This window comes from Phallusia mammillata, chromosome 1 (assembly GCF_965637545.1).
Source record: "Phallusia mammillata chromosome 1, kaPhaMamm4.hap1.1, whole genome shotgun sequence".
In the NCBI taxonomy this organism is placed as follows: domain Eukaryota; kingdom Metazoa; phylum Chordata; class Ascidiacea; order Phlebobranchia; family Ascidiidae; genus Phallusia; species Phallusia mammillata.
In genome coordinates this window covers 35533632-35544797 of record NC_137252.1, presented here as the reverse complement: position 1 = coordinate 35544797, position 11166 = coordinate 35533632, and the positions used below count along the sequence as shown (strand labels likewise).

General features: G+C 37.3%; 1 protein-coding gene and 1 long non-coding RNA gene across 5 annotated transcripts; both read right to left on the bottom strand.

Annotated features, from left to right (window-relative positions):
- Positions 1–328: 328 nt before the first annotated feature.
- Positions 329–1973, bottom strand: LOC145209381 (uncharacterized). Its single transcript, XR_013855087.1, has 3 exons — positions 1896–1973; positions 1533–1705; positions 329–399 (listed from the first exon to the last, which is right to left on the bottom strand). It is a non-coding gene; the product is annotated as an uncharacterized LOC145209381 (long non-coding RNA).
- An 825-nt stretch (positions 1974–2798) lies between these two features.
- LOC145209378 (uncharacterized) lies at positions 2799–11113 on the bottom strand. 4 transcript variants are annotated; one of them, XM_080079657.1, is made up of 6 exons: positions 9549–11113; positions 9247–9357; positions 8812–9121; positions 6932–7084; positions 5636–5716; positions 2799–4902 (listed from the first exon to the last, which is right to left on the bottom strand). In XM_080079657.1, the coding sequence occupies exons 3-6, from the start codon at positions 8855–8857 to the stop codon at positions 4814–4816; spliced, it is 369 nt and encodes a 122-aa protein (XP_079935783.1). In that variant the 5' UTR covers positions 8858–9121; positions 9247–9357; positions 9549–11113; the 3' UTR covers positions 2799–4813. The 4 variants fall into 4 exon arrangements, with proteins under 4 accessions (XP_079935783.1, XP_079935784.1, XP_079935785.1 ...); XM_080079658.1 differs by lacking the exon at positions 9247–9357 and having other exon boundaries at positions 9358–11113; XM_080079659.1 differs by lacking the exon at positions 9247–9357.
- Positions 11114–11166: the final 53 nt, after the last annotated feature.

Sequence of the window (11166 nt, the reverse complement as noted above, 5' to 3'; positions counted from 1 at the left end):
AACGATTGCTCCAATCACAGCGTGGATGCTAATCTTCACACTGTTTGAATCGTTGCAGAGGTCTGCAAAAACAAAAATATAATTAGGTCTGTGTGAACATAACGTGTCAGTTTAGTAACTTGATTTGGAAAACAAAACAAAAAATAACTGTATCCAATCAGAAGTTTCCCCCTTTTAGCGCTTGAATCTGACGCTGCATTATTACGTCATAAATGTTTGATTCGACATTAATTGTCACAATCACGTCACATTCAAACACGCGTTCCGGCAACAAATATGATGTATATTTCATGTTTAGTTAAATATGAAATTAACCACGTACCTGTTTTGCAGTAGTATGTGCAGTGGCCATTGCTACATCCGCGATCACCACAACCGCGCGCTTTATGCTGAAGTGTCCTATTTAACAAAGTGCTTTAAACCGGACTCATTCACCAATTTGGTACATAAATATACTGTGAGACAGCTTGCCCAAAACCTGGCAAGCCGGGCGCTTGTGCATTTGTCCCCACGTTTAAAACATTATTTATCTCAAGCGCATAACTAGACTAAATTGGACCTTTTTTCCTATAAATACAATGTGTTTCTTACGGGGCTAAACCGAAGTTTTTATTTCTTATTATTCGTCTCCTAAGACAGGGCTGTCCAAACTTTTTCAATGGGGACCAATTTTTATTAGGTGTAGACCCGGGGTGCCCAACCTTTTTTGACTCGAGATCGACTTTTGAGGTAGTTCAACTCTCGAGATCTACCATTCCAATACAAATTAGCAAAGACATGGCGAGTAACAGAACAAAGTAACAATTACTACTGCAACTATTACTTTTGTATTGTTACAAAGCGCCTACTTATGAACTTATTAACATCTCTTATGATTAATTCACACCATAAAGTCATCTATGTACAGCAACGCGTTACAAAGCAACTATTTTAAATAAGTTTCAGCAACCCTCGCGATCGAGTTGAGATCAGTCCGAGATCGACCAGTCGATCGACGGGTTGGGCACCCCTGGTGTAGACCAACGTTTTATTTTGCGGAGTTTTTGACTGGACAATTATAACACAAATACACGCGATTTAAAGAAAAATTTAAGCTTTTGTTGCCTCAGAACCATGTATACTTTCTCTTTATCAGTAAATAAAGTTGCATGTAGAGCTTTTGTGTGAAGTCGCAAGTCGCCACAACCCAAAAACTTAATTCCAACTTGGTCAGGCCATACGCAACACAATTTCTAGTGGTGGGATTCAGGCGGTTCGCACCGGTTCTATAGACCCGTCTCACGAAATTTTACGAGATCAGCGAACCGGTTAGCATCACTGGTTACTGTCAATGGACTTTTGTAACAGAACCAGCTGAAATATATGACTTTTGTGATAGAACCGGCTGACAAACAATTTGGATCTCATCACTGATTTTAACCAATCGCTGACTTAAAATGCCGCCGCGAGCAGCGCTTTGGACACCCCCGCCCTAAGAGATATATAATAAAATATTGCGCGGATTACCACACAGAATAATATCGCATCTTTACCTTCAAAGTTTGTGACCAATTTGCCAAATTCGTGAATGTTGGGTCCACAATCTTTAAGATACTTAGAAGGAGGCGGTACTTGAGTGCAATCAGGCCAACCAGTACTTGTTTTTTGTCGTAGGTATTTTGCAAGCCTGGAGCGTATGTGCACTCATAACATTTGATCGCATTGCCTGAAATACGAAGTTAGACTGTTTCTTTTTCTATTAATGACGTCATTTATGTAAAATTCGCTACTATTTAAAAATATTCTCTAACGTAAGAAACGTTTTTTGAACCATTTAAGATTTTTAAATTCATTAACAGGTTTCAAGTTTAATTTTTATATATTTTTTTAACATTTTATTTGGAACGCCAAATTACCTGCGACAAACCAAGCTGCGAAGAAGAAAAGCACTTTGCAATTCATTTTCAATTTCACAAAGAATTTTACAACTGATATTTTAGATAACCTACAAAATAAAACATTCAAAAAGTAAATCAAACACATTTCAAGCCTAGAAAATTAAATAATTTCAAAGTTTTTGACAAACTTTAGCCCAGTGCAAACAAAACTGTCACACTACTACCAAACTAAGACACTGATGATAAAAGCAAAATGTATTTGTTTTCGTAAAACAAGTAAAATACAGCGACCAATTTATTGATTATTTTTTCTATCACCAAACTAATTCAGAAACTTTTTGGTTGTTAATTCCTAGTCTAAGTGCAACTAAAGCAACAGTTTTCCAAACTACAATATTTCTTTTGAGCTTGCAAAACTCACAACGCTGCTTCACATTTAGCTTTCGAATTCTGCTAAAACCCTTATTTTTATGCACACAATGAAGTGAAACCCATTGTAATTTAATGTGGTATTTATTTTTTTCCATCTTTGAGCAACTTGGTAATTTATTGTCATTATGAATTGCGTGTCTTGCTGCACAATTGGTAAGGTACGAAAACAAATAAATGATTGATGTTGCTTTATCGCTTTCCTTATTCCTGAATCAAAACAACAACCATATATGGACAAAATATAAGATTAGAGCGCGTATAATGCCACAAGATTAATGTACAATTTTATTTCACTGTAAATCACACTGTCAAATGCATCTGAAAGAATGGGGTATAAGTACGCACAATTAAATGATCAAAATGAAAACTTTAGTAATAGATCAAAACCATCAACAGCATGTCTTAAACTGACGATCACTGTTTGCCTTTTTAACTTCAATACACTAAAACCAATAGACTGTAAATCCTTGGTTAAACAGAATCAGTCGGTTTTAAATGAAGGAATATATATTTCGCCTATGTGGCATCATCAGTTCCTGTAACCGAAATACAATACGATATAAAAATGATTGCTGAAACAAACACGATAAAATAAATAAATAAAAGCAGTAAAACACTAATGGCAGAAAATATTGGACGCTACAATCAATATTCAAGAAATGGTCCTGCCTCGAATACGTTAGAAATTCCATCGGCACCCACCACCGTTGGTTTGTCCCTGCATGCGCGTGCCTGCCCTACTTTTCTTATCTGTATTTTCATTTTTTTCTCCCTTGATTCAGTGCCCGGAGTTTTCGCTTGTTCTGTTTGTGTTTGAGGTTGGCTCAGACAGCGTTGACAGTTTGAAACAGTAATATCTTGTTTTAGTGTTTTACTGCTTTTATTTATTTATTTTATCGTGTTTGTTTCAGCAATCATTTTTATATCGTATTGTATTTCGGTTACAGGAACTGATGATGCCACATAGGCGAAATATATATTCCTTCATTTAAAACCGACTGATTCTGTTTAACCAAGGATTTTGCAGTCTTTTGGTTTTAGTGCACAATTAAATGATTTACGTTATTTCGGTTCCTTATTTATGTTTCTCAACCGTAGCGCAACAACCATAACTTATATGGACAAAATCTAAGATTAGAGCGAATACATTTGCACAAGATTGATGTAAAATTTTAGCCCATTATACAAATCACTTGGTCCATTGCGTTTTTGATTTTAGAGTAATATGCAAACCCAAATTTAAGGCCTAAACCCAACTTATGATTTAAACGCGAATTAAGTCATAAAGTTTGTTTTGCAAGATAAACGTTTGACGCAAATGTGGTGAGTGCGAAACCAGGCTTAATTAGGGTTACCAAATCTGCGTGATTAAAATTCTTGACGGCTACAATAAAACATTTTTAGTGGCACCTAACTTGTCGTTGCACAGTACCAACCCAAACAGTCCCACTTTAGTAAACTAAGTTAGAATTTAAGCTAATGCATGATAACTTCCATGTATTTCTCCAGGTAAAGAATTGTAAGAACACTGTAGGTTAAGCCACTGGGGGCTAAAATTCCGGTTATGGCAGTATTTTTGAAATTTATTTCCTGGCACAGATTTTACGCCAAAAATCCGGCCGGTCCAGGAAACTTCGGACGTCTGTTAACACTAGGTCAGATCAAACCCTTTTTTAAATCAGTAATTTTCAAGTGTGCAGCAATATATTCTCTACATGAAAGTGCAAACATTCCCTGGTGTTTTAGGACCATAAACAAAATACCGGCGTACATGACAACGTTTCAAAGCTGAGACTTTTTTCATTAGTAATGAAAAGCATCCTTACCCACTACAATAAAGTTGAAAATGAACATTCTTAGAACAAGGTTTTGATATGTTTACCTGCGAAGTGTGCCGGGGAAGAAATTTTCATTTTTTTAATACGCCGCATGATTAAAAAGTTTAAGAACCGATTTTTTAAACCCAAGCCCTTAGCCCGGCCTTACGTTGCAGAGCTATTTCCTGTTTGGTGATTGTTCTGTTGTAATTAAATGTGTTATTTTACTAATGTCTGGATAAATTTAAGCAAGATCTCTTAAGTTCGAATCAGCATTTAATTGAGATTACTTATTCTTAACTTATTTTATGTTAACACAATCCAGCAATAATGAACTATGCGCCTAAATCACTTTAAGTTTCAATGTCAATGATTCCAGTTTAGGAAAACAAAAGCTAACAAGTTTAAAACAGCCATAATCCGTTTATTAAGAGAACACGTTATTAAATATTTGTGGTACAACAGAAGCGAAGGGTTTGAAGTGCATTTGTTATATAGTAAACAATACAAGTTGTGGTTTGTTTCCGTGTTTCTTGGTTGGTGATGTTATATAGTCAGTTAAAACCGAAGTGCTTTATGTTTTGAGTGAAGCGCAAAGATTTTTGGATACATTCTCATGAAGGAAACAAATAAGTTATAATACAGTGACATGTTTATTTAGATGTTAGATGTTTTGGCTTGGTTTCTTCAAACGTTTGCCAGTAGAAACCCGGAAACGATTGCTCCCATCATAGCGAGGATGCTTATCTTCACACTGTTTGAGCTATTGCATCCATCTGCGAAACACGAAAATGTTAGTCTGAGTTTTGGTTAATGTGAGTTTAATATGTCTGTTGAGATTGTCCGATAAAGCTACAGGCACACTGTTTTGGCCTATGAGGCTACGTTAGTGCAGCTGGTGACAAGAGACAGGCAGTAGATAGCCATTCATAGGTAAGGCATTGCTTTTCGGCCTTTTACTTTAAACAAATTGGAGTGCCGTAAGACGGCAAAATTAGCTCACATGTCTAATGTCCTGTAACCAGGAGCGCACTTAATTTAATCTACTTTACATGTTTTAATATGTAGGTTTTTGCCAATAAAGTTTGTTGCGCTTTTTTGGAAACATGCTATTCGCTTTATGTCAGTGGTTCTTAACTCGTTTCAGGCCATGGACCATCGGCCCAGTAAAATTAATATTGTGGACCATTTCATTTTTTCATTTTTAAAAAATTTTAAAGTGCGTATACGGAACAACCATTTGGGCTTAATAAATAATTCTTTAGCAACGATTTTCAAGAAGTGAGATATAAAAACTCGATGAGCTTTTAACATGTATATGCAATCATTTCCAAATTTTCATTTAATTTAGTTGACGTCCATGGACCACCAGTTGAGCACCACTGCTTTATTTGCTGGAACAACCGTAGTTTGTTATGAAAACTCTATTATAGTCATATCCTGTAACACGTGGTCAGTTTGCCACCACCAACACATCCTGGTTACAGAAACCACCTACTATCCACTTACCGGTTGTACAGGAATACGAGCACACTCCTAATACACAACCATCGGATATTGACACTCCACAGCTGCGTGCTATGGTCGTCCCTGTGTAAGTAAAGGGTAATCAACGTTGATGTACAATGCGGTGCAATATAACATCTGAAACTTTGTATTTATGAACAAAAAGTGTTTTGAATTTTTGACTGTGGTGCGTTGGAATACACGAAAAATTTGGCAGCACAAACGAATGAATAGTTGTGTGGGGTAAACAACCAGTTTTGGTAATATATGCGTTTTTAAAACACTCCACAAAATGTCATAGAAGATAATTTATCACCACTAACATTAAATATTGTTTCAAGATATGAAGCACACTCAGGTGGAACACGTTTCTAAATATTCTGGAAAAAAGCCGAAAAATATGCATTTTTTGATAGAACCGGCTGAAAAATATGCATTTTTTGATAGAACCGGCTGAAAAATATGCATTTTTTGATAGAACCGGCTGAAAAATATGCATTTTTTTATAGAACCGGCTGAAAAACATGACTTTTGTGACAGAACCGGCTGAAAATATGGCTTTTGTGATAGAACCGGCTGACAAAAAAATTGAATCCCACTAGTGCTTATATGGCTTTTGTTGTATGACCTGACGATAACATCAGTGATTGTCGAAACGTTGATGTTTTAAACCCAAACACCCGCTTGTTGCTACGCAGCCAACTTATTTTGCTGTGTTCCTATTTAGGGTCACAAGTTGTCCTACAATAAATATATAAATGCATATATAAATAAGCTATTTCTGCCAGGCATATCAAGTTTATAGAGCTCTTCTGGCAAATATATTTTTATTTTATCGTGCACTGTACTATTCGCACTCAGTGTTATTTACCCTGATGAAGGCGACTTGTATATAGGATGTCGAAACGTTGGAATAAACATACAATTGCCAGAAGAGCTCTATAAACTTGATATTATGCCTGGCAGCAAGAGGTTTAGTGGTTTATCGTGCATTGTACTAGTCGCATTCAGTGTTATTTACACTGATGAAGGCGACCTGCATATAGGACGTCGAAACGTCGGAATAAAAATACAATTGCCAGAAGAGCTCTATAAACTTGATATTATGCCTGGCAGCAAGAGGTTTAGTGGTTTATCGTGCACTGTAATAGTCGCATTCAGTGTTATTTACCCTGATGAAGGCGACTTGTATATAGGACGTCGAAACGTCGGAATAAAATACATTTGCCAGAAGAGCTCTATAAACTTGATACAAATGCATATTTTGAATATAAATGAGAATAAGATTTGCAAACACACCTGCTCCTACTACTTCTGTGACTACTTTCAAACAAGCAGTGTTGGCGCTGCTACATTCTTGGAGATGACTTTCGGCAACTGAAGGACTTTGACAGTCGGCTTGCAACCCCGAAACGGAGTTGTACACGCAATTGTAGCACTTAAGAGCATTGCCTGAAATATAGAACAAGTATAAAGCAGTGGCCGGCAACGCCGCGGCCCGGTGCCGGTCGGTGAGGAGTTTGTTACCGAGCTGTGTACTTGCTTAGGTTAAATGCTTTGAAAGATTTTTTCCAACAATGATTGAATGATTGAAGTCCAACGTTGTAACTTATATGCAGACTTGGACAACTACATTTTTTTCGGTTTGTCAAATTAGATGAGGACAATTAAAATTAAAGCATCTCATTTTTTTCAAATTAGATTGGAATTAGAATTACCATTTTCTCAAAAACTAAAAATTAAACTAGAATTCGAACTAGAATTGGATGTAAACCAACCGACTTTAGGTTATTTCAAATTTAAACTCCAGATTTGCATGTTTTACACTATAAACTGTGACGAGTCTAAAACGCGTTCGAACGGAGTCGATGGGACCGTCATGTAAATTTAATGGTGGTTCTCAGCAGCATCAACTCGAAATGCTCTGTTATTTTGGCCCGAGATTTTCGTGAGGCTCGATTTCTTGATGTCGGCGGACGGTTTCGCCCCTTCACGATTCACGCAGCTACCGCAATTTCTTTTCTCCATGTTTCACAAATCAACATTTCAGTCAAAATTTGAGTTTTTTAGGCAAACATTATTACCAGATTGCATTATGAGTTAACAGTTCACGAGGTAGTAATTAATTGTGTAGGTACTGTTCGTCACAGTGCCAAGTATAATTGAAAAACATGTTTCTGTGATGTGGTTTCAATTTGTTAGCGACATGGTTTTGTGCACTTTGGACATGTAAAACATATTCGTATCACATGCCTAAAATGCCGTTAGACAAACTAGCGTTTTTGGGAAAACTGTAAATTAGATTAAATGCACTACCAATTTTGGCACCTCCTTTTGTAATTGCTTAATTTTTAAGCAGCACCCCCGCACCCCCTAGGAACAGTTCTCGCACCCCTTGGGGGTGCGTGCACCCCTGGTTAAGAAACCCTGGATTAGAATTAGAATTACAGGCATTTTGCTCTCATTTGCCGAATTAGACAACTAGAATCATCTAGTTGTCCATGGTCTGCTGATATGTGCTGTGATACATTTTCATTGCTAAACATTTGTTGATTTTGAAGGCCGGTCCGCGATAAAATTTCAGTTTTTAAACCGGTCCGTAGCGCAAAACAATTGCGTTCTGATGCGGAAGATAGCGATGTTTATCAGCCTTTTTGCGTCAGCAGTGTTCTTAATAAGAGATGTACCGAATATTCGGTTTGCCGAATTTATTCGGCCGAATCGGTCATTTTTGCAAAGATTCGGTTTCGGCCGAATAATTTGTTGCGATTCGGCCGAACTTCTTATACATTTAAAAATGTGTGGGATTAGAAAAGCGCGGCTTTGACAAATAAAGTTTTCCAAACGTTGAAGAACACCCTGGTGGCCTTCATTCAAGGTCCATAACTGTTAATTGCGTCTTGCCGAATATTGTATTAGTCAGTGCAGCAAGACAGCCACATTTACTTCAATTAATGCATTATAGAAAACATTGTACGTTATCCAATAATGAACGGCTCCTCCACAAAAAGATTTTTGGTGAAGCGTGACATTTTGTGCAACTTAATTTTGAGCGGTTACTTGGAATAGTTTTAACTAGGTTTATTCAATAGAAACAAATATTTTCATTTTTTTAACCAATGTATGCCATATAAGACATTTTAAACAAAACAAATTAGGTAGCCAACATGTCCACCTACCTCCAACAAACAAAGCTGCGAACAAGATAACAACTTTGCAGTTCATTTTTATTTGTAAGTTTAATACACAAATATATTTTTTTCACAATTAGGCTACTGTAAAGTAAATAATGCATCAGTAAATTGCAAAAAATACGTATTAATTGCGTTTTTTGAAAACGTTAACTTGTTAGGGAAACATAGACAGCTATTTCAAGTATTTTGCCAAACTAAACGACAAATTTATTGTAGCATATTTTGTAGCTGCATGATGACCACCATCTATCGACCAACTGACGTTTATCCAAGCAGTGTATTTTCATTCTGTGACCTGAAAAACAGAAATTCGGAAATCACAAACCTACACGCGGAGGTTGTAAATCCGGGAAGCGTGGATTTTGTAAATATTTTTCGAGGTAAAAACACCAACACAGAGGCTTGTATTCAACACAGCACCTATGTCACTGAGTCATTTCTCTCAAGCTCTGAAGATGTTTTGATCGAAGCAGTGTATTTTCATTCTGTGACGCGAAAAACATACTTGTGGAAATCACAAACCTGGTGTACCTATAAAAATAACAAAATCCGGGATATGTGGGTCCGCTGAGAAGTTTTCTTTGAGTAAAAACAATAACGCAGTCTTTTATTCAACACACCATGTCACTAAGTCATCTCTTATGCTCCACCCTCACACAACAAGGAATGTTTGTGGCTACTGAGGCTGTTAAGCCTCTACAGTACACCTTGCCCTTACTTACATCGGGTTGCTATTTAAAATACAGGTTTGTGTCACGTTCCGTTTTCACGGGTACGCAAAAGATAGGACTGACTATCGGAAGTTCTTTAACAACTGACGCTCGTGTACTCTGATCAGCAATAAACACTTTTCCTACACCTTTATTGTCCTTATTCAAATAGAATCAAATACATAAAAATACGATTATTTACACACAAAGAAATTGCTTACATAACCTATTGCACGGGTGTATACTTCATGAACACATATACATCGCATGCCTTTACGTGTACCACTTTTTAGAAGCGCGAATAATAACAGTGAAGCGTTCTGACAAATGGAGGGCTACTTGTACCGTTTCGATAACAATGGATGGGTAAAGGTGTATACTCTGCATGGGCCTTTTTCTTCAGCATTAACAATAACGGCTACAGCGACTAAGGGGCGACGTGATAAAAACTGACACATTACAAATAAGACAATAGGAGTCGGACAAAAGATTTCACGCACACATTGAGCTTCAAGTGGTTGCGAGATAACGTCACACGGGAAGTGGGTCGCAGACTATCCGGTCTAATACATTTGTGACAGTTTGCTTCTCCGCGTTTTACTGGTTTCATTTGTTTTCCTTGAATATTTTAGCTAGCTTTATGCAGTGGTGGGATTCAGCCGGTTCGCACCGGTTCTATTGAACCGTTTCACGAAATTGTATGAGATCAGCGAACCGGTTAGCATTACTGGTTACTGTCAATGGATTTTTTCCAACAGAATCGGCTAAAAATATGACTTTTGTGATGGAACCAGCTGACAATTTTTTTGTACCTTTTTTGTACCGTTCGCTCCTCATACTAATGATTTAGGTTGTCATGCCACGGACAAAAGGGCAAAAAAACTGCCGTAAGATTTGGCCTTTTTAGATCAGTCAACCGAAACGAGAATAATGCAGCACCTTTCGCGTCGAATCATTTAAAGATCTCCGCCATCGAACTTATGAAAGAATAGGAGGAGATGCTCGACCATCTACCTATCGTCGTCACATATTGCTCCGGGAAACGCGCCAATGTTTTCATTTAGGTGGGTTTCCTTTGCCCAGCACAGCCTGCGGGTTCAACCACTGCTACTACATGCAACCGGCTGTATCCAGAGGTGGGAATTGGCCGGTTTGCACCGGTTCTATTGAGCCGTCCCACGAAATTTTATGAAATCAGCGAACCGGTTAGCATTACTGGTTACTGTCAATGAATTTACTGTCAATGAACCGGTTGAAAATGTGACTTTTGTGATAGAACCGGCTAATAAAAAATAAAAATTGAATCCCACTACAGGCTTTATCTCGCCAGGTTTGTGCGGTCGGTTGCCATCGTACGGCAGAACATACCCAGAACACTTCAAGCATCATCAAATTAATAGAAAACTTGATGATCCATGTTTTTGATCCATGTCCATTTAAGAAACTGACGATTTTTTTGGCTTGACTATCACTAGTAAATAAGGCAGAAAAACAGTAGAAAAAAAATCAAACTAAACGTCAGTTGTACATTTCAGTCGGCAAATAACTACCAGATAAAAAACGCGAAAGAAAAACCAATATTTGTGAACACGATTACGTACACAACGAATGAAAAAAATCATGAACAGAT